Below are 27,048 nucleotides of genomic sequence, written 5' to 3' on the forward strand. Positions count from 1 at the left end.
AATGCAGAAAATGATGAGGGTGGAAGGCCACCGCCTCCTCCTGAGAATGACGCATCCTGACTCTTTCCCCCCCAACAGGGCTTTGTGCTTACTGTCTCCTCTGCTTGGGAAGACTCTCACCCTGGCTTTTCTAAGCTGCCTTTTTTTCATACTCAGCCTCCTGGAGCCCTAGTGGAACAGTGGGTAAAGAGCTTGGCTGCGAACCAAAAAGTTGGCAGTTCAGAACTACCTGCTGCCCCTTGGAAGCCGTATGGAGCAGTTCTACTCTGTCCCGTAGGGTCTGTATGAGTTAGAATCGACTCAACGGCAACGGGTACTCAACTTCCTAAACCCCAAACCAAACTGGTTGCTGTTGAGTTGATTCCGACTTACAGCAACCCTATGAGAAAGAGTAGACGTGCCTCATAGGGTTTCCAAGGAGCAGCTGGTGGATTCGAACTGCTGACCTTTTGGTTAGCAGCCAAGCTCTTAACCACTGTACCACCAGGACTCGACCTCCTAGTCACACTGAAATGTCACATCAGTGGAGAGAGCTGTCCTGACCTACCCTCAGTCCCTCTCTTTCCCACCTCCCTGTTCATTTCCATCCTAACACACATCACAGTGTATAAATGGCAAGTTTATTTGTTTGCTGGATTATTTTTTAAGAATTTTTTAATTTTCCTGTTTTAAAATATGTATAACAAAACTGTTTTCCATTTTAACCATTTCCAAGCACACAATTCGTTGACATTAATTACATTTGTCATTGGTGCCACCATCACCACTATCCATTTCCAAGTATGGCCGCCATGAATCAGAGCGGCCTGATGAGAACTGTTTGTTGTTGTTTTTAACACAGAAATTCAGTATCCCTTAAGCATTTCCTCCTTCCCACAGCCCCGGGTACCACTCGGGCTTTATGCATTTGTCTCTTCTAGATTTTCTATATGCGTGGGATCATAAAATGTTTATCCTTTTGTGACTTATTTCTCTCAACGTCATGTTTTCAAGGTTCATCCATGTCCAGGCATACATCAGGACTTCATTTTTCTTTATGGCTGAGTAATAGTCTATTTATTGTGTGGGTAGACCACATGTTATTTATGCAGTCATCTTTTGATGACACTTTGGTTGTTTCCACATCTTGGCTATTGTGAATCATGCTGCAGTGAATATTGGTGTACATGTGTCTGTTTACCATTCTGCTTTCAATTCTTCTTTTCTTTTAATGTATACCTAAGGTGGTATTTCTGGGTCACGTGATAAGTCCATGTTTAACTTTTTGAGGAATCGCCAGACTGTTTTCCACAGCAGCTGTATGATTTTTCATTCCCACCAGCAACGGATGAGGGTTCCAATTTCACCACATACTAACCAGCACTTGGTAGTTTATTTACATGATTTTTGTCTGTCTTCCTCGCTTGACTGTAAGCTCCATGAGGGTAGGGATGCTGTCTGCCTTACTCACTGCTCTATGCCCAGCACCTTAATACAGTGTCTAGGACACAACAGATAATCAATGTTGGCTGGTTGGTTGGCTGGCAGGCACGCAGGAAGGTTGTGTCCCACAGCGAACCTATGCTGTTGTTGTTAGGTGCCATTGAGTCAGTTCAAACTCATAGCAACCCTGTGTCCAACAGAACAAAACACTGCACGGTCCTGCGCCATCCTTACGCTTGTTGTTATGCTTGAGCTCATTGTTGTAGCCATGGTGTCAATCTCATCGAGAGTCTTTCTTTTTCTCTGACCCTCTACTTTGCCAAGCATGATGTCCATCTGTAGGAACTGACCCCTCCTGACAACATGTCCAAAGTATGTGAGACATAGTCTCACCACCCCTGCTTCTAAGGAGCATTCTGGTTGTATTTCTTCCAAGATAGATTTGTTCATTCTTTTGGCAGTCCATGGTATATTCAGTATTCTTCTCCAGCTTCACAATTCAAAGGCATAAATTCTTGTTCTTTTTTTTTATTCATCATCCAGCTTTCACATGCATAGGAGGCAATTGAAAACACCGTGGCTTGGGTCAGGCACATCTTAGTCTTCAAGGTGACATCTTTGCTTTTCGACACTTTAAAGAGGTCTCCTGCAGCAGGTTTGCCCAGTGCAGTGTGTCTTTTGATTTCTTGACTGCTGCTTCCATGGCTGTTGATTGCGGATCCAAGTAAAATGAAATCCTTGACAACTTCAATCTTTTCCCCGTTTATCGTGGTGTTGCTCATTGGTCCGGTTGTGAGGATTTTTGTTTTCTTTATGTTAGGGTGCAATCCATACTGAAGGCTGTGGTCTTTGATCTTCATTAGTAAGTGCTTCAAGTCCTCTTCCCTTTCAGCAAGCAACGTTGTGTTATGAGTCTTCCTCCAATCCTGATGCCCGTTCTTCTTCAAATAGTCCAGCTGCTCAGATTCTTTGCTCAGCATAGAGATTGAATAGGTATGGTGAAAGGATACAACCCTGATGCGTGCCTTTCCTGGCTTTAAACCATGCGGTATCCCCTTGTTCTGTTCAAACAGCTGCCTCTTGATCTATGTACAGGTTCCTCTTGAGCACGGTTAAGTGTTCTGGAATTCCCGTTCTTCACAATGTTATCCATAATTTGTTATGATCCACACAATCAAATGCTTTTGCATAGTCAGTGAAACACAGGTAAACATCTTTCTGGTATTCTCTGCTTTCAGCCAGGATCCATCTGACATCAGCAGCGATATTCTTGGTTCCACGTCCTCTTCTGAATCCAGCCTGAATTTCTGGCAGTTCCCTGTCCATATACTGCTGCAGCCACTTTTGAATCATCTTCAGCAAAATTTTACTTCAGTGGGATATTAATGATACTGTTTGATAATTTCCGCATTCAGTGGGATCACCTTTCTTGGGAATAGGCATAAATATGGATCTCGTCCGGTCAGCTGGCCAGGTAGCTGTCTTCCAAATTTCTTGGCATAGATTAGTGAGCACTTCCAGCACTGCATCCGTTTGTTGAAACATCTCAATCGGTACTCCGTCAATTCCTGGAGCCTTGTTTTTTGCCAATGTCTTCAGCGCAGCTTGGACTTCTTCCTTCAGTGCTATTGGTTTCTGCTCATATGGTACCTCCTGAAGTGGTTGAACATCAACGAATTCTTTTTGGTATAGTGACTCTGTGTATTCTTTCCATCTCCTTTTGATGCTTCCTATGTCATTTAATATTTTCCCCATAGAATCCTTCAGTATTGCAATTTGAGGCTTGAATTTTTTTCTTCAGTTCTTTCAGCTTGAGAAATGCTGAGCGTGTTCTTCCCTTTTGGTTTTCCATGTTCAGGTCTTTGCACATGTCCTTACAATACTTGACTTTGTCTTCTAAAGCCGCCCTTTGAAATCTTCTGTTCAACTCTTTGACTTCATCATTTCTTCCTTTCACTTTAGCTACTTGACGTTCAAGAGCAAGTTTCAGAGTCTCTTCTGACATCCGTTTTCGTCTTTTCCTGTCTTTTTAATGACCTCTTGCTTTCTTCATGTTTGATGGCCTTGATATCATTCCACAGCTCGTCTGGTCTTGGGTCATTAGTGTTGAACAGGTCAAATCTGTTCTTGAGATGGTCTCTAAATTCAGGTGGGATATACTCAAGGCCATACTTTGGCTCTTGTGGACTTGCTCTGATTTTCTTCAGTTTCAACTTGAACTTGCATATGAGCAATTGATGGTCTGTTCCATAGTCAGTAGTCAGCCCCTGGCCTCGTTCTGACTGATGATACTGAACTTTTCTATCGTCTCTTCGCACAGATGTGGTCGATTTGATTCCTGTGTGTTCTGTCTGGCAAGATCCACACGTATAGTCACCGTTTATGTTGGTGAAAAAAGGTATTTGCAACAAAGAAGTCTTTGGAGTGACTTCTGCCCCATAGGGTTTCCAAGAAGTGGCTGGTGGATTCGGACTGCCATCCTTTTTGTTAGCAGCCCGAGCTCTTAACCACTTTGCCACCAGGGGCCCCTACTTACAACAAGGTAGTGGGAAGAGTGTTGGAGTTAAATGACATAGGTTCTAACTGTGTAACTTCAGTCAAGTCACTTAAGTTTTTAGCCCAAATTTCCATATCTGTGAAATGGATAAAAATGCCAACTTACAGAACCACTGAGAGTGAATAAATAAGATACACTGTAAAGTTAATAGGAATATTATAGATTGTTCATGCACATAACACATTATATCAGTGGTAGAAATATAGCCACAGTACTTACCCCTTGCCTGGCTGCCTTCACTGCCACTGTGGACGTTAGAAGGGAGGCACTGGTCAGATGCCCACAGGTCAGACCTGTCATTGGTTCCTCTGACCTTTTGGGGCAGACTTTCACCTCCTGGAACGTTAACATTTTATTTCAGGCCAGCTTCCACAACTACATTTCTTTCCTACCTTTCTGACATTATGATCCCCCCTTGTGTTTGATGAAGGATGTTGAAAAGAGAGCTGAAGCCCTGTGTGGGGGCCATGTGTGACTTATGCCGTTTTTGAGGGGAACGGCTTTGCTCTTTGTGACAGCCCTGTTTTGACAACCCTGGCCTATTGAAGCAGGATACTGTCAGCCATATCTTTGGGCGGGCAGACCTTGCTTCCCGTTCTTACTGAATCTGATAAATACGACAGCCTTTTTTGGTAACGACACCCACTGTTTATTTGATCTCACTTCTTCTGAGCAGCCTGCAACCCAAACAGAACTCTCTTCACCCAAAACATACCCTTACCTCCTAAAACCGGAGACCAAAAAAGAAAATCAGTTTCCATCAAGTTGATTCCGACTTATGGTGACCCTGTGCGTACAGAGTAGAACTGTGCCCCCATAGAGTTTTCATGGCTATGAACTTTTGGAAGCAGATTGCCAGGCCTTTTTTCCAAGGCACTTCTGGGTGGGCCTGAACCTCCAACCTTTTGGTTAGTAGCCCAGCATTTAACCATTTGCTCCATCCAAGGACTCCTAAAACCTGGGGTGGGTACCAAAGGGCAATAAACTTGAAAAGACTGATCGCCTCGTTTTAGGCTGATGCTTTGCGTGCATGTGAAAAGATGATGCTGTCCATGGAAACTAGGGGAAATGGGCAACAGAGCGGACCAAGAAAGTCAGGCTCCTGCCCAGCTCCTCCTGAGTCAGCGCTTCCCAGGAGGGTTCCGTTTAGCTTGTTGGAAGTGATACAAGGCACGGTCGCTTTGGAGAGTATCGACTGGTGTACAAAGGCGCAACTCGGAGCCAAATCCTAGTGTTTGACATTATCCATGCCCAGTCTTTCTGCTTGCACAGAAAATTGAAAGTCGATAGCTGGGAAATCTGGTTTTCATATATATATATATATATATACATATATTTTATCTGAGAACCAACTTTGAACTCTGCGCTACCCAGAAGGAAATACATGGTTCCCACACTGGGGATGGCTTCCACTCCACATAAATATTCCCTGACCCCACTGCAGGGTGCCAGATCAGAGCAGACCCATTTATCTCGATTGAATAATACACATCTATTTGCTGTGATTCTGGGTGTGCATGTGTGTGCATGGGTCTGGCTCTAGTCTTGTCATTCTGGGCCAGAGACTTGTCCCCTGGCACTCGCTGATGGGAGACACTAGAATGAAATCTGGCCTCCGGTTCCTTAACACTAAGTAAAAAGGGGACCAGCAGCTGCTCCTCTTTAACAGTGATTGTCTCTGGGATTGTGTTTTGATTTTTTTTCTTCTTTTTGCTTATTTGTAATTCCTGATTTTTTTCTTAGATGAATTGTATATTGGCCTTTTTTGTTTTTCTTGTCAGCAGAAGGACCTCAGCTCTCTGGGGCATTGCCATATTGAGCCCAGCAGTACGCATTCCTCATCAGTCACTTGGTTTATGTTGGGGCTGAGCCACTCTTTAAGTAGTCAGACTGTTGACCCTGTGCTTAAAAGTGACTTGAACCTCATCTGGCCATGCGCTTGGTCCAGGGGAACCTATACCGTAGGGGCGGTGATGGCAGGACGGAGGGCAGGGCTGGCAACCAGAAACACAGTTCTTGTGGCTGATGTCCTTAACACTTCTCACCAGCACCTTTTCACAGATTGCCCTAGTGGGTAACCAGCTGGCCAGCTGAGCACCTGGGGTCTTAGTGATGTTAGAGCCTGAGACATGGCAGTCAGGAAGGATAGGGTAGATCCCCTGCAGCAGTTTGAAAACTGGCCATTGCCCAGAGTTGGTGAGACCATCAGGCATAGGTGGAAGCCACACCAGGCTTCAGACTATGCTCTGTCCAAGGTAAAAAAAAAAAACAAGTCCCCTTCTAACTAGGATGCCAGCTACAGAAGGGTGTCCTCCAGGTATGCTCTGAGGACCACCTGCATCCCAAACACCTGGGATCCTTGTGGAATGCAAATTCCTGGGCACTGCCTCAGACCTCTCAAATCAAGTCACTGGGTTCCCCGCTACTAAGCAAGCATCTCCACATAATGTCTGGGGAAAAAAGATACGTGACTTCTCATGATTGGAATCATTTATATGCAGAGTTTCATGAACAGAAATCATTTTTCTGTTAAAAGACATCAACAGCCCCTATTTTTTTCCCCGTCGTCTGTCTAATTAGTGAGCGGGCCAGATAGACCCGTTGCCGTCGAGCTGACTCAGACTCATGGCGACCCCGTGAGTAGAGCTGTACTCCGTGGTCTTCAGTGGCTGAGTTTCCAGGGGTAGATCACCAGGCCTTTCTTCCAAGATGCCTCTGGATGGACTCAAACCTCCAACCTTTCGGTTAGCAGCTGAGCACATTAACTATTTGTACCACCCAGGGACTCTAGTTACTGAGTACCTAGTATATACTTGGATAAATACTAGAAATGACCTTGGGGAGCCCAGGGAGTATGGTGGTTTTCAAACTTGTGTCTTCAGAACTCTTCCAAGAACTAAAAAAGTCTGTTGCCATTGAGTTGATGCCAAATCATAGCGACCCCCTGTGTTACAGAGTAGAATTGCCCCCTGGCGTTTCCAAGGCTGTAACCTTTACGGAAGCTGATTGCCCCATCTTTCTCCCGCAGAGCAGCTGGAGCACCTTTCAGTTAGCAGCCCAGCACTTAACTGCTGTCCCACCAGGGGCTCCTGCTGGAACCCTTAAAAAAACAAAACCAAACCCATTGCCATCCAGTCAATTTTGACTTGTAGTGATCCTATAGGAAGAGTAGAACTGCCTCATAGGGTTTCCAAGGAGCACCTGGTGGATTGAAATTGCTGACCTTTTGGTTAGCACCCGAACTCTTCCACCAGTGCTTCTTAGGTCCGTGAAAATGCCTGGGGTTTGGGGAGGAAGTTGAGCATGAGGGAGTTAGGCTCAGGGTCACCCCGCCCCGACATTTACTTGAGCAGCTGTTGTATATATTGACTTCCATGTAAGAATTCTTTTGCAGAAATTTTTTTCCTCTCATTAAAAAAAGGGGGGGGGGATTCAAGAAAGATGGAAAGAAAAAAAAGGACTTAATGATGTTTACAGTCACACCCAGATCTCTGCAGTGTATGACTTGAGCTTGTCAGAATCATGTTATGAAGAAAGATCCGTTTTTGGTCTTCATCCTGTCACTCCTCACAGAGTACAGGATGCGTGATCCAGGGTTCAGTGTTGTAAATAACCTCTCCCCATCTCAGGGACGAGGCCCCACCCTCCCACCCAGCCGACTTACTGTGAACCTTTCCACATCACCGTAGCTAATTGGTATCCACTGTTAGTCATCCTGTACGTGTGTGGACCCAGCATAGATGACCAGGGTGCTTGTACCAGTTAAAGTGGGTGCCTCCTCGTATTAATATTGTGTATCCCATCCAAGAGCCCATGGTGGCTTCTAAGATAAAGAAGCAAATGAATTAATAGCTGCAACTTTTGGACAGGTGGGGGCTGCAGGGGTTATTGTGAAGTAGATGAAGGGAAAGAAGGAGGATTCAGAATCTCTGCTCTCTGAATCATGGCTTGTTCCTTGGAAACCTGTCATTCACAAACCTAATTACGTGCAGGTCGACTGTCACCTCTGACAGAATGAAACCAGGCGCCCTTTGTGTGTGTGTGTTTAATGAAATCCTGCTTTACTAGCAGGTACTGTTTTCATAAATGTCTATTAAAAAAAAAGAAGCCAAATCGTATATTTCCCCACACAGCCCTGAATATGCTTCATTCACATGGGAAGCTTTAATCAGTGTGTAGACAGAGAGCTGTTAGGTGCTCCTGGGTGCGTTTTGCCAAGAGGTGAAGATGCAGGAAAATCTGGAGAAACCCTCTTGGCTTTCCCTCCAACCCACTGCTCCTTCCTGGGCATCTGGGCCCTGGGTTCCCAGTTTATGAAAGGAGGTTTTAAATTAGCCTTTCCGAAGGTTATCATGGAATCACTCAAAGGTTGAAGATGCAAATGTCAGTGCCTTAGAAATACCTGTTGGTTATAAATGAGGAGGGGAAGGCAGGCAGCTGGCTGGGAAATGCATAAGGTCTTCATGGTTTTCATTTACCATTTTTGTTTTCTTCCTTTTTGACTGCTCTCACTTGTCGTCCAGGTAAGGGTATTCTGTCCTTGGAATCGGGTGCCTTCTGTAGGTCATTGTTTGGGTTCAGGGGTCAGATAGACCCTCCTCTGGTTCCCTGTCCTGCTCACCACTTAGTGTTTGCTTTGAACAAGTTGCTTAACCTCTCTGAGATTTTGTTTTCTTCTCTGGAAAATGGAGATAATATTTCCTTCTTTGGATGACTAGTGTCCAAATCTGGAACCTGGAATTACTGTATGTAAAGTGTAAGTCATACTGCTTTCTGCTATGTGTACTGCTTGATGTATAAACCAAACCAAAACCATTGCCATTAAGCCGATGCCAACTCATGATGACCCCATGTGTTACAGAGTAGAACTGCTCCATATGGTTTTCTTGGCCATAATCTTTAGGGAAGCAGACTGCCAGGCCTTTCTTGTGTAGTGCCACTGGGTGGGTTTAAACCACCAACCTTTAGTTTAGGAGTCAAATGCAAACCGTGCACACAGGGACCTGCTCCTTGGGGTGTACTTTCACCCTAATGATCTCCCTTACCCTGCCTCACCTTTCTTTTTTTTTTCATTGTTGCTGTTGCGTGCCATTGAGTCGATTCTGACTCATAGCAACCCCATGTAACAGAGCAGGACTGTGCTATAAGGTTTTCTAGGCTGTGATATTTATGGAAGCATATTGCCAGGCCCTTCTCCCGCAGAGCAGCTAAACCAAAATATTCATTGCCATTGAGTCGATTCCAAGTCATAGCGGCTGGGTGGGTTCAAACCGCCAACCTTTGGCTTAGCTGTTGTGCTCCACCAGGCCTCCTTTTTCCCATAGTGCTTAATGCCTTTAACAAACTACAGGATTGAGTTTTTGGTTATGTTTGTCACTTATTGTATGTTTCTCCCACCCTAAGACTATAGGCTCCCCAGGGCAGGGACCTTTGTCTTGGTCAGGTATCCCAAGTGTCTGAAGGAGTCCTTGACACTTAGTATGCTCTTGATAACTATTAGCTGGATGCTAAGCAGGACCCCTTGACACTCCCTTCCCTTTCTGTTTCTGCCCCTTACTTTGGAGACTTCCTCTGGTTCTGACCCTGTAACTCAGCAGTTTGCTTTCTTCTCATCATTCCCTTTCTGCTTCTGGAGCTTCTGTCCCCGGGATCACATCCTTCCAGCATCACATATGGCCACCCCTGCCTAGCTGAGTATGTGAGTTCCATTCATGTGTCATCTGGGGACTGAATTTGGTACAACTCACCTACACTTTTAAAATAAAAATATGACTTTCTTGTAAAAAGCAGTAGTCACTGATGAGCTTACTAAATTTGCTTAAACGCAGTGATAATTTATTTCCTTAAGTCATAAACTGGCATAAAAATATGTGGGGAGGGGGAACCTAACTGTTTCCCAGAGCCCCCACCTCTTTACAGTAGCTGATTAATTAAAGGACTCCTGTTAAATTGAGCTCTTGACTATTTTTAAAAGCAACAGCCAAGGACTTCCCTGAGTCTGGAGATCACAAACCCAATCTGAGGTGTGCATTCTGTCCACGGATATTTTCCAACTGATGAAAAGCTGGAAATGGGAGAATCTGACAAGCCTCACTTCGCTGGACTACTGAAAAAAGCCAAACCAAGCCTGTTGTTATCAAGTCAATTCCGACTCGTAAGGACCTTATAGGACAGAGTAGACCTGCCCCATAGGGTTTCCAAGGAGTGTACCTGGTGGATTTGAACTGCTGACCTTTTGGTTAGCAGCCGTAGCTCTTAACCACTACGCCGGACTAGCCTGGTATTTTCCTTCAAGTGCGTTTTTCTTTAAAAATTCAGGCACAGCACGTTAATGGAATAAAGGACAAAACACTTCATGATTATCTCAATAGGTGCCAAAAGCATTTAACAAAATTCACCACCCTTTCCTGATAAAAAGTACTTAACAAACTAGGATAGAAGGGAACTTTCTCAATCTGATAAAGAGGCTCTACGGAAAACCCACAGCTAATGTGATACTTAATATGGACGACTGGGTGCTTTCCCTCTGAGTTCAGGAACAAGACAAGGATGTCTGCCCTTGCCATTTCTATTCAACATAATACTGGAGGTTCTAACCAGGGCAATTCGACAAGACACAAAAAATAAAAGCATCCAGATTGGACAGGAAGAAGCAAAATTATGTCTATTCATAGATGACATAAGCTTATATATAGAAAATCCTAAGAAACACACACACACAAACTACTAGAACCAATAAAGGAGCTCAGCAAGATTGTATGATGGAAGAGCTCTACAAAAGTCAACTGTATATACATTTAACAATCAATCTGAAAATGAGATTAAAAAAACAATTCCATTTACCATAGCATCAAAGAGAAAAAAATAATTAGAAATAAATTTAACAAAAGAATCGTAAGACTTGTATGCTGGAAACCACAGAATACCATTGAAAGAAATTAAAGAAGACCCGCTTAAATGGGAAGACATCCCGTATTCATGAATTGGAAGTTAATATCGTTAAGATGGCAGTACTGCCCAAATGAATCTACAGATTCAAAGCAATCCCTACCAAAATCCCAGATGGCGTTTTTGCAGAAAATGGGCAAACTCATCCTAAAGTTCATATTTTATGAGTGCAAATGCAAGGGACCCAAGAGAGCTGAAATAATTTTGAAAAATTATGAAGCCAGAGGACTCACACTTCCTAGTTTCAAAAGTTACTGCGAAACTATAGTAATCGAGATAACTGTGGTACTGGCATGAGGACAGACGTATAGATCAACGGAATAGAACTGACACTCCCAAAAGAAACCTTTACGTTTATGGTCAATAGATTTTCGACAAGGGGGCTAAGACAGTTCAATGGGGAGAGAAGAGCCTTTTCAACAAATGTGTCTGGGACAACTGGAGCACCAAGTGCAAAAGAATGAAGTCGGACCCCTTACCTCACACAATGTGTAAGAAATTAAGATAGATCATAGACCTAAATGTAAGAGTTAAAACTATAAAACTCTTAGATGAAAACTTGGGAGTAAATCTTTATGACCTTAGGTTAGGCAATGGTGTCTTAGATATAACACCGAAAGCACAAGCAACAACAGAAAAAAATTGGAGTTCACCAAAATTAAAACCTTTTGTGCGTCAAATAACAAGATCGAGAAGATGAAAAGAGAACCTAAAAAGTGGGAGGAATTTTTGCAAATCATATATCTGATAAGAGACTTGTATCTAGAATATATGTTTAAAAATCTCTTACAATTCAACGATGAAAAAAGCAACCCATTGCCATCTAGTCGATTTCAACTCATAGTGACCCTATGAGATACAACCCACTTTTAAAATGGACTAAAGGATTGAATAGACATTTCTCCAAAGAAGGTATACCAGAAGCGCATCGAAAGATCCTTAACATCGTTAGCCATTAAAACCAAACCAAACCCAGTGCTGTCGAGTCAATTCTGACTCATAGCGACCCTATAGGACAGAGTAGAACTGCCTGATAGAGTTTCCAGGGAGTGCCTGGAGGATTTGAACTGCTGACCTTTTGGTTAGCAGCCGTAAGACTTAACCACTATGCTACCAGGGTTTCCCGTTAGCCATTAAAAAATGCAAATCAAACCACATTGAGATACTACTTCACAGCTACTAGCGTGGCTCTAATAAAAAAGAAATAACAAGTGTGACAAGGATAAGGAGAAAATGAACCACTCATTCATTGGTGATGGGAGTGTGAAATGTTACTGATAATTTGGAAACTGTTTGCAGTTCCTCAAAATGTGAAACATAGAATATCTGTATGATCCAGCAATTCCAATCCTAGGTATATACCCAAGAGAAATTAAAACACATGTCCACACGAAAACTTGTACAAGAATGTTCATACAAGCATTATTCATAACAGCCAAAAAGTGGACATAGCCCGAGTGTCTATCGACTGGTAAATAAAGAGAGTGTGGTGTATATCTATACAGTGGAATATTATTCCACGATAAAAAGGAATAGTGTACTAGTATATCCTACAACATGGATGAATCTGGAAAACAGCATTCTCTGTGAAAGAAATCGGTTACAAAAGACCTCATAATGTATGATTCCATTTATATGAAATGTCCAGAATAGGCAAATCCATAGAGACCAGAAAGTAGATTAGTGGTTTGCGAAGAGTTTCAGGGAGGGGGATATGGGAAGTTATTGCTACTGGGCTCAGGTTTCTTTTTGGGGTGATGAAAATATTCTAAAATTAGATAACGATGATAGTTGCACAAATCTGTGAATATACTAAAAGCCACTGAATTGTACACGTTAAAATGATGAATTTATGGTATATGAATTGTATCTTAGTAAAACTTTAAAAAAAATTCAGGCCCAAGTGGAAATTAGGATTCTGGGCTCTTTTGTCCCCTTTGTGAGGCTTTACTGAAACTAATCATAAAGATCAGTGTACACACAGAGTAGCTTATATTCCTAAATTTTCCTTCCTCCATTCTTTTCTTCCTTTTTTAAAAAATTTTATTTGTGGAAACCAGAAATGATCTTGTGTTGCTGACATCAACTTTTTTAATTTCTTCGTCATTTTTATAGCTGTGGGTAAGGGAGCATATGGTAACCTTAAAAGAGAAATGTTCAGTTTGGGAGGAGATTTTAATCTTTGGCTGCTACCTTTTGAAATAACTCACATGTGATCTTCTTGTATGTAAAAAAAAAACTCCAACATAAGGAAAACTTTGGTTTCTAGATAAAATTTTAGACCTACAAGGATCTTCCCCCATGTATCTGTCAGTTTTTCACACTATGGTGGCTTGCATGCTGCTGTGGTGCTGGAAGCTATGCCACGGTATTCGAATGCCAGCAGGGTCACCCATGGCGGACAGGTTTCAGCTGAGCTTCCAGACCAAGACAGATCAGGAAGAGGAACCCGGTGGTTTACTTCTGAAAAGCATTAGCCAGTGATAACCTTATGAATAGCAGCAGAACATTGTCTGATGTAGTGCTGAAGATAAGCCACACAGGTTGGAAGGCACTCAAAATACATCTGGGGAAGAGCTGCCTCCTCAAAGTAGATTTGACCTGAATGACGTGAAGGGAGTCAAGCTTTCGGGACCTTCATTTGCTGATGGGGCACGACTCAGAATTAGAAGAAACAGCTACAAACATCCATTAATAATCAGAATGTAGAATGTTACAAAGTATGAATCCAGGAAAATTGGAAATCGTCAAAAATGAAATGGAATGCTTAAAGATCAATATCTTAGGCATTAATGAGTTGAAATGGACTGTTATTGGCCATTTTGAATTGGACAATCATATGGTCTACTGTGCCGGGAATGACAGCTTGAAGAGGAATGGTGTTGTATTCATTGTCAAAAAGAACATTTCAAGATCTATCCTGAAGCAAACGCTGCCAGTGATAGGATAATATCTATACATCTACAAGGAAGACCAGTTAATATGACTACTGTTCAAATTTACGTACCAACCACTAAGGCCAAAGATGAAGAAACTGAAGATTTTTACCAGCTTCTGCAGTCTGAAATTGATGGAACATGCAATCGATAATTACTGATGATTGGAATACTGAAGTTGGAAACAAGAAGGATCGGTAGGTGGAAAATAAGACCTTGGTGATAGAAACAATGCTGGAGGTCTCATGATAGAATTTTTCTGACACCAGTGGCTTCTTTGTTACAAATACCTGTTTTTACCAACGTAAATGGTGACTATAACATGTGGACCTCACCAGATGGAATACACAGGAATCAAATTGACTACACCTGTGGAAAGAGACGATGGAAAAGCTCAATATCATCAGTCAGAACAAGGCCAGGGGCCAGCAGCAGAACAGACCATCAATTGCTCAGATGCAAATTTAAGTTGAAACTGAAGAAAATTGAAACAAGTCTATGAGAACCAAAGCATGATCTTGAGAATATCCCACCTGAATTTAGAGACCATCTCAGGAATAGATTTGACACATTGAATGCTAATGACCAAATACCAGATGAGTTGTGGAATGACATCAAGGACATCATACATGAAGAAAGCAAGAGGTCATTAAAAAGATAGGAAAGAAAGAAAAGACCAGAATGGATGTCAGAAGAGACTCTGAAACTTGCTTTTGAATGCTGAGTAGCTAAAGCAAAAGGAAGAAATGATGAAGTAAAGGAACTGAATAGATTTCAAAGGGATGCTCCAGAAGAGAAAGTATTATAATGATGTGCAAACAGCTGGAGATAGAAAAGCAAAAGGGAAGAACACGCTCGGCATTTCTCAAGCTAAAAGAATTGAAGAAAAAATTCAAGCCTCGAGTTGCAATAATGAAGGATTCTATGGGGAAAATGTTAAACGATATAGGAAGTATCAAAAGAAGATTGAAGGAATACACCAAGAAGATTGATCAACATTCAACCATTTCAGGAGGTAGCATATGATCAGGAACTGGTGGTACTGAAGGAAGAAGCCTAAGCTGCATTGAAGGCACTGGTGAAAAAACAAGGCTTCAGGAATTGACAGAATGCCAATTGAGATGTTTCAACAAATGGATGCAACACTGGAAGTGCTCACTTGTCTATGCCAAGAGATTTGGAAGACAGCTACCTGGCCAATTGACTGGAAAGGTCCTATATTTTATGCCTATTCGCAAGAAAAGTGATGCAACTGAATGTGGAAATTATCAAACAATATCATTAATATCACACACAAGTTAAATTTTGCTAAAGATCATTCAGAAATGGCTGCAGCAGTATATCAACAGGGAACTGTCAGAAATTCAAGCCAGAATCAGAAGAAGACGTGGAACCAAAAATATCGTTGCTGATGTCAGATGGATCCTGGTGAAAGCAGAGAGTACCAGAAAAGTGTTTACCTGTGTTTTATTGACTATGCAAAGGAATTTAACTGTGTAGATCATAACAAATTATGGATAGAATTTCAAAGAATGGGAATTCCAGAACACTCGATTGTGCTCATAAGGAACCTATACACAGATCAAGAGTCAGTTGTTCAAACAGAACAAGGGAATACTGAGTGGTTTAAAGCCAGGAAAGATGTGCATCAGGGTTGTATCCTTTCACCATACCAATTCAATCTGTATGCTGAGCAAATAATCCAAGAAGCTGGACCATATGAAGAAGAATGGGGCATCAGGATTGGAGGAAGACTCATTAGCAGCCTGCGTTATGCAGATGACACAACCTTGCTTGCTGAAAGTGAAGAGGACTTGAAGCACTTACTGATGAAGATCAAAGGCTACAGCCTTCCGTATGGATTATACCTCAACATAAAAGAAAACAAAAACCCTCACAACTGGACCAATTAGCAACATCAGATCAACAGAGAAAAGATTAAAGTTGTCAAGGATTTCATTTTACTTGGATCCACAATCAACATCCATGGAAGCAGCGGTAAAGAAATCAAAAGACACATTGCATTGGGTATATCTGCTGCAAAGGACCTCTTTAAAGTATCGAAAAGCAAAGATTTCACCTTGAAGACTAAGGTGCACCTGACTCAAGTCATGGTGCTTTCAGTCGTTTCATATGCGTGCAAAAGGTGGACAATGAAAAAGGAAGACCAAAAAAGAATTGATACCTTTGAATTGTGGTGTTGGCGAAGAACATGGAATGTACCATGGGCTGCCAAAAGAATGAACAAATCTGTCTTGAATGCTCCTTAGAAGCAAGGATGGCAAGACTTCGTCTCACATACTTTGAACATGTTATCAGGAGGGGTCAGTCCCTGAACAAGGACATTATGCTTGGTAAAGTAGAGGGTCAGCAAAAAAGAGGAAGACCTTCAACAAGATGAATTGACACAGTGGCTGCAACAATGGGCTCAAGCATAACAACGATTGTGAGGATGGCGCAGGATGGGGCGGTGTTTTGTTCTGTTGTACATAGGGTTGCTATGAGTCTGAACCGACTTGCCGGCACCTAACAACAACAAAACAGGGATCTTTAGTAGAGGTGAAAATACCTTTCCCATGAGACCTTAGGCCAGGTTTGTTTAGTAGGAGAAATATTTTATTTTTGCTCTTCTCCTTAAAGAAAATCTCATCCGTAATTCTTTTTAAAACTACTTCTTCCATTTTCAAAAAACCTCTTATGAGAACTGCATGTTGTCAGTGTTTGTTAAATCTACTGGTAATTGGTCTGGTCAGCATATACATGTGTATTAAAAAAAAGTTGCTATAAAGTGGAGCCAGTTTGAACTCATGGCGGCCCCGTGTGTTTCAGTGTAGAACTGCAGCCAGTGGGGTTTCCTGTGGCTTTGATCTTCTGCAAGTAGATCATCAGGACTTTGTACGGAGGTGCCTCAGGGTGGATTCAAACTGCCAACCTTTCAGGTAGTAGCCAAGTGCTTAACGGTTTGTGCCACCCAGGGACTCCATAGGTATACATCATGCCTATTAAGTTACTATGAGGTCATGGTCCATAGTCTGCATTCTACTTAGTAAAATAAAAAATATATTTATTGCCGTTCCTCTTGTCATATTGATTTAGAAGAAAAGGTTGCAGTCTGAGTGGAAACCTCCTTAGCAGTCTTACCTGGTAGCCTTGGCTTTGCAAGGTGTTTCGACATGAGTGGTGTCACGCCTTCTACAAAGCAGGTGTGCTGTGGAACACTGCTTTGAATGTTGTAGGCTTTGCCAGAAGCCTGTTGCCAAGGAATGTGTTTATGGTTTAGGATCCAAGGGCTGGTGACTGGCAGGTCTCTTGAGAAAATGTTTCCTTTTCCTTTCCTTCTCCTTTTCTGTCCTTCTCACCTGCTGCCTTTGCTGCTTGCAGGAAGATCTGCCTGCACTGCAAGTGTCCGCAGGAGGAGCACATGGTGACGGTGATGCCACTGGAGATGGAGAAGACAGTCAGCAAACTCATGTTTGACTTCCAGAGGAACTCAACGTCGGACGATGACTCGGGCTGCGCCTTAGAGGAGTACGCCTGGGTCCCGCCAGGTTTGAAGCCTGAACAGGTACCGTTCTTGACACTAGCGGGATGTGGTTTGGGCCTTTACCTCTGTCTTGCCAGTCCTTCCTCATTTCAGTACAGAAGGAAGAGTTAATGTTGCTGATTCAGAGAGAGCTTGGGGCTGAATGTATGGAAGATGTCAGGAACCCCAGTGGGAAATGGGTAAGAGAAATGAAGCTGAGTGTTGAGTGGTCCATTGCTAATTCATTCTGAGTTGCCATTGTTAACTGTTAACAGAGGACTATCTAGAAAGTTCTCAGAAACTTTGCCTTTGAAACATTAAACAGCAAAGCTTTATACTTGGGAGTAGGAGGGAGCTCCACTTTGGCCGTGTATCTTAATGTGATGATTCTTTGAAAAGGCGAGCGAGGAAGTGGGGATTTGCTTCATCCTTCCCAGTGATATATGCTGTGTTTAAATATGAAGCTTGATGTGACTTTACAAAGAAAGACATTGGCATTTCCTGAAATATTCTAACACTACCCAGAGGCTTTAAATTTTACTGGCTCGATTAGAAGAACTCGGCTCCTTCTGTTTCTCTGCATTTTTATCAGTGATATACAGCCTTTGCTTTGCATTTCTTGATACTTGGAATTTTTTCTTCCACCTGCTTCTTCTAAACGTTGGTTTAGAAGCAGCTTTTGTGAAGCTGAATACTTTTATAATTTTCCCCATGAGCCTTAGAGAGACAGCAGAATCTTAGGTTTTTGACCCATGATTGCTTTTCTCTGACACATAAATTTTATTTCTCTGGAGATCTCTTTATCTGACAGGATGTTATGAAGCTTAAACAGCCATGACATTTTAAGTCAGGAACTTTAGGTGTGATCATGCTGTTTTAAAAAAAAAAAAAAAAAGTCCTTTATAGTTAATGAAGACCCAGGAATTCACCCACAACTTCAGAGTAGGAACCCTGATAGCATCCCTTGGGTTAGCCATTTCTTGTTTTCTTTTTCCAGTATGGAGGTTGCAAGTTGGCAGATGAAACCAGGCATACTGGTTGGATTTGTTTAGCCAGCAAAGTATTTTTTTTTTAAAAAAATTGAAGTTTCTGATATTTAAAAATTAGGCATTTTTATTTAAAAAATTTATATCTTGAAAATTTGAGGATCTGGCAACACTGGAATCTTATTTCTACAAGGATATGTGTCATCAGCTGGAGATGAATGCTGACAGTTCGTTTGAGGCAGAATTTGATCTCGGCAAGTCGCCTCAGTCTTCACTGTGTCTTCTTCATCCATTTGTGTCACCTTCCGAAGCCCTATTGGCATTTCAGATTTGCGATCCTGGCACTAATTCTTAAGAAAATATCTTAAGATGGAAACCTTCACAGAAAGCTCTCCATGAGAATTGAGAGAGTTCAGTATTCAGATATTATGTTAGGATATTAGCAGGAAGGGCTAAGACTGTTTTCTCCCAGTTTGTAGGTTAAGGTTATATTTTTCACTTCTGTTTCAGTAAAGAGTGTGTTATTAAAGAATTCGTTGAAGAAAAATGAGAGTATTGATTGAATTTTTCTGGAAACTCAGATGAGGTGATGATATCCTTGTTCAACATTGCCCTTGTACGCTAGGACTTGAGCAGAGAGTTATTCACACCTTTGTACATCTGTGCGCTTGTTTCATTTTCTTGCCGGCCTCATTTCCAGCAACAGCTAAGAAACCCATCTTTCTTTTGTTCACCTGAAGGATGTTGCTTCCAGAATCCGGGATGTGGGGCCTTGAATTCTCTAAGTTAAGCTGTTTGCAGATCGCTGTGTATGTGGTTTCTTCTCTAAGACTATCAAATATCCTTCCATGATGTACAGATTTAGAGCCAATATTCTACCCACACTGGCCCAAGAGAATGAACAATTGCAGAAGCTAAAAGTGTTGATCGAATTTACCAAAACCAAAAGTGAGTGGTTATGGTATTTTGGGGGGACCCCTGGGTGTTGGAAATAGTTAATTGCTTGGCTGCTAACTGAAAGGTTGGAGGTTTGAGTCCACCCAGAGGTGCCTCGGAAGAGAGAGCTTCCAAAAATCAGCCACTGACAATTATATGGAGCACAGTCTACTCTGATGCACATGGGGTGGCCATAAGTCAGCATCTACTCAATGGCAACTGGTGCTGTTTAAAAAAAAAAAAAGGTATTTTGGAGGCCATTTGGCCTGTTCACAATGGATGTCTTTGGGAAGTATAAAACTGAACTTTCTCTGACTTGTTTTGAGAGAAAAAGACCAATAATATTAAACAAGTGGCTTAAAGTATGCTAGATAGAAAGGTTTTCCCATCTTTTATAATTCTCTTGTTTTTTAGAGTAAAGAGGGATCATTCTCTCTGTTCCCTACCTTTACTCAAACCTGTATGACTTAGAGGGTTAGGAAGGAGAAATGCCCTCCAGAGAGAGTGTATCTCTTCAAGCTACTTAAGAGCTCTATACCTGCCTCGTAAAAGACAAGTTTATTCTAAAGGTGTTTGAAGGCATCACTGTGTGTAAAAGAAATGGGCTTCCATTTTTTAAATTACAAGTTCTCTTAAAGTCTGCTATCTAGGGAACTGGTTATGTTGTTGTTCTTGTTAGGTGCCATCAAGTGGATTCTGACTCATAGCGACCCTGTGTACAGCGGAACGAAAACACTGCCCGGTCCTGCACCATCCTCAGCTGCGTTTGAGCCCATTGTTGTAGCCACTGTGCCAGTCCATCTTGTTGAGGGTCTTCCTCTTTTTTGCTGACCTACAAGCTGTCTGATATTAGTCTAAGACTGGAAAAATTCAAGTTCTTAAATGGTTTTCACTAATAAAAATTCAGAAGTTTAATATCACGTTAGCTGTCTCTGATTTGAGGAAAACCATTTTTCCATCAAGACAAATTATAGTGAACGTTAAAACACTTTGATCTAGAAGCGAAATATTAAAGACTAGTTAGGGTGGAGAGTAGAGTGCTTTTGTTTTTATTAGAAGCCTTCCTTTCGCTCCCGATCGTGGGGTTGGTCGTGTACCTTCAGGCGACGTGCTGTATTGTTCTCTCTCTTCTGAGGAATGCTCTCGATTGAATGTAACGCGGACAGCAGCGACCCCCCGTTTAGGGAGGTGTTCTTGGATGTAGGCATTTAATTTCACAATAATCCACGAGCCGCAAAACCCAACTTTTTAGAAATGGCTTGAAAAACAACAAACAGATGGTGCCAGAAAAGAAAGACGTTTGCCTTGTGTTTTCTGACAGGTGGACTGAGAAGTTGTCAGAAAAGTTGTTCAGGTCCCTCGCCTCTGCTGGCTCCAGGGGAGCTGTCTGAGGTCGTTCATCTAGAAGGCCTGGTGGTAGCAAGACAACTGGACTCTGCCCCTGACTCGCCAGCTAAAACCGGCCACGGGTCTGCCCTTTCTGTTCAGCGTCATACTGTTAACGGTGTGTGTCCTGTCTCCTGGAGACACGGACGTGTTTACAGTAGATGATGCTTCGGGGAGAGTTTGGGAAATATTTAACAAGCTGTAAAAAGAAAAAAAAGAAAAAGGCAAATGGTAGCAGTGTGTATCAGCCTCAGCACAATTGACATTTGGGGATGGATGTCTCCTTGTTGTGGGGGGGCTGTCTTGTACATTGTAGGATGTTTAGCAGCAGTCCTGCCCTATACCCACTACAACCAAAAATCGAGCTGTGACTACCAAAAATGTCTCCATAGATTGTCAGACGCTCCTGGCAGAAGAAGGGGAGACACCCCAGTTAAGAAACACTGGGTGAGTGTGACATCATTTCTCCCAAACCTAGAGGATCTGTCAGCAAAATTCTGGCCAAGAAGAGGAGCCCTGGTAGCACAGTGGTTTGAGTGCTCAGCTGCTAACCAAAATGTCGGTGGTTCTAACCCTCCAGCGGCTCTGCCCGAGAAAAGACACGGCAATCTGCTCCTGTAAAAATTACCCTGTGGGTCAGTTCTACTCTGTCATGTAGAGATGCTCTGAGTCGGAATTAACTCAATGGCACCACCACAGCAACAAGACAAAAAGGGTGACTTGATTCAGCGAACATTTATTGAGCACCCACCATGTCTAGGCTCCAGGATAGCAGCTCCTGCCTTGCGTGGTGGCGTACTGACAGATGGAAAGTGGTGAAGCCACATTTCGTGGCCCCCGTGAGCGGAGGCCAGTGCTCTCCCGGGCAGGTGCTCCCGTCCTCGCTGTGGCAGAACAAGCGTAGGGGTGGCATGAGGAGCAGTCTGGGGGATCATCTTTTTATTCAAAACAGAAGTAGCCTTTCCCCCAAGTATAAAGGGAAGACATACTCTCTGAAAAAAATGAAAAGAATAGAAAATATGAAAACATCTATGAAAGCAAATAAAAATAACTTATAATTTCAGCAACCAAGGAAATTTGTTTTCCAGCTGTTGTGTGTGTGTGTTCAAATCTCTCTCTGTATTGGGGTACATTTCCAGTTTTTTGTTTGTTGTTTGGACAAAAGGTGATCATCCTGTCCACTCACCCTGGTTCCTTTTTTCACTTACAGCATTGTGAACACTTTCCTATATCACTATATTTAGACCCAGATGGTCTTTTTTAATGGTTGTGTAGTTTTCCCTGGGTCGTGCTTAACTGGAGTGGTATGCTCACCACTAGGGGGCATTTGGAAATGCATGTTTGGGAGGCGATGAAGAAACCAGTTGCCATCAACTCCAACTTACGGCGAACCCTAGTGTGTCAGATCATAACTGTACTCCACAGAGTTTTCAGTGGCTGATGTCTCGAAAAGAGATCACCAGCCCTTTCTTCTGAGGTGCCTCTGGGTGGACTGGAGCCACCAACCTCCTAGAGATATTATGGTGATAAATTTACAGTAGAAGATGCTTCAGGAAGAATTTAGAATCAGTTAGCAGCTGAGTCCGTTGACCGTTTGCATCACCCAAGGATCATTATCGTTAAAATGATTGGGGGATTAGACTAGCATTTTAATGGGTGCAGTCTAAGGATGCTACCCACCCTGAAAAGTGCCAGAGGACCGAGCACAAAGGAGAGCTGACCCATCCAAAGTGCCAAGAGCACCACCACGGAGCAGTACTGAGCTGAAGGCTCTGCGTTGTTGCCGCTTTCCTGCTATGTTACCTGGAAGGCAACAACAGCCAGGCTCTGCATCCTGTGCACTGGCACTGCTCTGCACAGAAGTCCTGAGGGGGGGTGGCCACATATAAACCTCCTGAAGGCTTTTCCTTCATTATGCCAAACTACCGTCCAGAAAGGTTATGACAGGTGTGTCCTCTGGGTAGATAGCCTTCGCTGGGCACGTGTGGGTATGGCTTTTAGTTCTACTCACTGCTCAGTAAAAATCTGACGAGGCCATCAGATGGGTTCTCCTGAGTGAAGGTCCTTTTCTCGATGTTTTAGATGCTTCAAGTGCCCACAAAGCGTTCTCAGGTATGAATGGCTGCACACCTTAGTCTCTAAATGTTAGTAATGTCACCTTGACTTCAACTGCATGTGTTCTCACACTTTTAGAGTGGTGTAGTAGCTCCCTAGGGTGGCCGTAACTAAGTACCACATACTCGGTGACTTAAAACAACAGCAGTGTATTCTTTCACACCTCTGGGGGCTCTGAGGGGGGACCTGTCCTGTGCCTGTTCCCTAGCTTCCAGTGGGTAAGGAAAATTCTTGACGCGGCTCGGCTGTAGACGCATCACTTCAGTCCCTGCCACCATTAAAACATGGTGTTCTTCCAGTGTGTCTGTCTTTACGCCGCCTTTTTAAAAGAATGCCAGTCATTGGATTTAAGCCCACCCTAATCCAGCATGATCTCATCATAGCTAATCTACAAAGATCCTGTTTCCAGTAAGGTCACATTCTGAGGTGCCAGATGGATGTGAGTTTTGGCGGTGCCCTATTCAGCCAGTACAAGTGGGGATTAGACTATCCAGAACACTCGACTTCCACTTCAAAGAGTAGCAAGAAGGATGAAGAGTGGACAGCAGGAGCAGTTGCCCAAATTTTGACTTTCAAAGTGTGCTGCCACATGTGGCAGGGAGAGACGATCTAGCCCTACCCAGAGACGGCGGGGGGGGGAGTAGTGGTTTGTGAGCCCTGTGAAGCTCTAAACTCTCTCTCTCGGAAGTACATAGAGTTGTTTCAGTGATTGTCACTGAGCCATCAGGCGTCAGATCCTGACCACCGCCTCGCCCCCCCAAATACAAGATTAGGTCCCCAGTTGCGTGCTTTTTAGCAAACTCTGTAATTTTCCTTATTAGCACTTAATTAAACTTGCAATTAGATATTTATTGGTGTAAGGATTTATTTAATATTTGAATCTCCCATTTTTCTTTTAAGACCCAGGAAGGCAGGGCTATTATTTGCTCTGTTCTTTAGAAACCCCCCAGTGCCAGCACACTGCCTAATGCTTGGCAGCCACCCAACCAATATTCGTTAAGGAACATCGGTGAAGGGCAGGTGACAGCTGTCCTTCACAGAGCCAGACATGTTCAGGATTGTATCACACTGAAAAAATCAAGTGTTTTACATTGTTTTCCTACGTAAAGGACTGTTCTGTCTCTGATACTCATTTTCTCTGCTGTTCCTGAAGGCATATGTTCCAAGCAGCTTCCCTTTAGCATCCCAGCTGCTTCAAAGGTTTTTTAGGCTGCAGAGGGGCAGAAGATGTGGCAACTTGGGAAGGACCGATGGTTTGAAGACTTGGGTTCTGAGCAGGATGGGAGGAGCTGGGAGCCTGGCAGAAGTCCACAGTGTTTCTGAACCTGGGAAGCATTTGTGTCATAATCCAAACCTGGGGAGCCAGTTGGCAACCACGGCCTGAGAAGGAAAGCGGTGTGGCCGTTAGGGAGAGCCTGGCTTCCGGAGTCAGGCAAATCTTACTGCTGTACTGTCCCTTCCAGACTTCAGGAAAATTGCCTAGCTTCCTGGAGCCCTGGTTTCCTCTCGATATGCTGATGACGGTGTGATGGAGAAATCTATTAAACTTTCATTGAACACTTGCTAAGTGTCTACCACCATTATTAGCACTTTGTATGGGTTATTGCATTTAATTCTCGTGACAACGTTAGGAGGTAATTACCTGATTCCCACTCATAATGACCCTATAAGACAAAGTAGGACTGCCTCATAGGGTTTCCAAGGCTGTATAACCTACAGAGACAGACAGCCATATCTTCTTCCTGCAGAGCAGCTGGTGAGTTCAAACCTCTGATCTTTTGGTTAGCAGCTTAGCACTTAACCGCTTCGCCACGAGGGCTTCTTATGAGGTAATTGATAGTCTTGTTTTCTGTTTTAGAGGATTAAAGCAAGGCTCAGAGAAGTTACACATCTTCCCTAAGATTTCCTGTGTCCGTTCAACCAGCTCTTGTCCCTTTCTGTCTTCCTATCTCACCTCCGGACAGTAGCTGCCCGTTTAGTCTTGTGTATCTACCTGAACTAAGAAGCACACTCTTCACAAATACCATTTTACGTCTTATGGTTCAGTCTGTTCTTTGTCTGAAGAGTTGGCTTCAAGAATGGTTTTAGTTCCGGGTTAATAGAGAGTCCAGGGTCTATGTCTTCTGGGGTTCCTCCACTCTAAGTCAGACCAATAAGTCTGGCCTTTTTACTAAAACTTGAGTTCTGCACCCCACTTTTCTCCTGCTCCATCGAGGACTCTCTGTTGTGTTCCCTGTCAGGGCGGTCATTGGTGGTAGCCAGGCACCATCTAGTTCTTCTGGTCTCAGGCTGACGGAGTCTCTGGTTTATGTGGCCCTTTCTGTCTCTTGGGCTGATATTTTCCTTGCGTCTTTGGTATTCTTCATTCTTCTTTGCTCCAGGTGGTTTGGGACCACTTGATATATCTTAGATGGTTGATCACTAGCTTTTCGTTTTGTTTTGTTTTGATTTTTTTTATCGAGCTTTAAGTGAAACCCTGGTGGCATAGTGGTTAAGTGCTACAGCTGCTAATCAAGAGGTCGACAGTTGGAATGTGCCAGGCATTCCTTGGAAACTCTATCGGGCAGTTCTACTCTGTCCTATAGGGTCACTATGAGTCAGAATTGACTCTATGGCAGTGAATTTTTTTTTTTTAATGAAAGTTTAAAAATCAAGTCAGTCCTCTTACAAAAATTATGTACACTTTGCTATATACTCCTAATTGCTCTCACCCTAATGAGACAGCACACTTCTTCCCTCCGCTTTCTCTTTTCGTGTCCATTTGGCCAGCTTCTGACCCCTTCTGCCCTCTCATCTCCCCTCCAGACAGGAGCTGCCAACATAGTCTCATGTGTCTACTTGATCTAAGAAGCTCATTATTCACCAGTATCATTTTCTATTCCATTGTCCAGTCCAATCCCTGTCTGAAGAATTGGCTTTGGGAATGGTTCCTGTTTTAGGCTAACAGAAGGTCTGTGGACCATGGCCACTGGGTGCTTCTAGTCTCAGTCAGACCATTAAGTCTGGTCTCTTTACGAGAATTTGGGGTCTGCATCCCACTGCTGTCCTGCTCCCTCAGAGGTTCTCCGTTGCACTCCCTGTCAGGGCAGGTGTCGGTCGTAGCTGGACACCGTCTAGCTCTTCTGGGCTTGGGCCAATGTAGTCTCTGGTTTATGTGGCCCTTTCTGTCTCTTGGGGTCATAATTACCTTGTGTCTTTGGTGTTCTTCATTCTGCTTTGCTCCAGGTAGGTTGAGACCCATTGATGCATCTTAGATGGTCGCTTGCTAGCATTTAAGACCCCACACGCCACTCTCCAAAGTGGGATGCAGAATGTTTTCTTAATAGATTTTATTATGCCAATTGACTTAGATGTCCCCCAAAACCATGGTCCCCAAACCCCTGCCCCTGCTACGCTGGCCTTCGAAGTGTTTAGTTTATTCAGGAAACTTCTTTGCTTTTGGTTTAGCCCAGTTGTGCTGACCTCTCCTGTACTGTGTGTTGTCTTTCCCTTTACCTAAAATAGTTCTTATCTACTATCTAACTAGTGAATACCGCTTTCCCTCCTTCCTTCCCTCCCTCCCCACCATAACCATCAAAGAATATTTTCTTCTCTGTTTAAACTATTTCTCGAGTTCTTATAATAGTGGTCTTATACAATATTTGTCCTTTTGCAGCTGACTAATTTCACTCAGCATAATGCCTTCCAGGTTCCTCCATGTGATGAAACGTTTCACAGGTTCATCACTGTTCTTTATTGATGCATAGTATTCCATTGTGTGAATATACCATAATTTATCCATTCATCCATTGATGGGCACCTTGGTTGCTTCCATCTTTTTGCTATTGTAAACAGTGCTGCAGTAAACATGGGTGTGCATATATCTGTTCCTGTAAAAGCTCTTATGATATATTCCAAGGAGTGGGATTGCTGGATCATATGGTAGTTCTATTTCTAGCTTTTTAAGGAAGCCCCAAATTCATTTCCAAAGTGATTGTACCATTTTACATTCCCGCCAGCAGTGTATAAGTGTTCCAGTCTCTCCACAGCCTCTCCAACATTTATTCTTTTGTGTTTTTTAGATTAATGCCAGCCTTGTTGGAGTGAGATGGAATCTCATTGTAGTTTTGATTTGCATTTCTCTCATGGCTAATGATCATGAGCATTTCCTCATGTATCTGTTGGCTACCTGAATGCCTTCTTTAGTGAAGTGCCTGTTCATATCTTTTGCCCATTTTTTAATAGGGTTGTCTTTTTGTA

At 42.9% G+C, this 27,048-nt stretch overlaps 1 protein-coding gene across 4 annotated transcripts in view; it reads left to right on the forward strand.

The window, feature by feature from the left end:
- The window catches only part of PRICKLE2 (prickle planar cell polarity protein 2), a 419,325-nt gene that overhangs the window by 285,140 nt on the left and 107,137 nt on the right, over positions 1-27,048 (forward strand). For all 4 annotated transcript variants that reach the window (XM_064274273.1, XM_010589693.3, XM_010589694.3 and 1 more), the window contains exon 2: positions 17,245-17,428. In XM_064274273.1, the coding sequence (XP_064130343.1) occupies positions 17,285-17,428 (144 nt within the window). In that variant the 5' untranslated portion in view covers positions 17,245-17,284. The remainder of the gene's footprint in view (positions 1-17,244; positions 17,429-27,048) is intronic.

Source organism: Loxodonta africana, chromosome 22 (genome assembly GCF_030014295.1).
Source record: "Loxodonta africana isolate mLoxAfr1 chromosome 22, mLoxAfr1.hap2, whole genome shotgun sequence".
Classification (NCBI taxonomy): domain Eukaryota; kingdom Metazoa; phylum Chordata; class Mammalia; order Proboscidea; family Elephantidae; genus Loxodonta; species Loxodonta africana.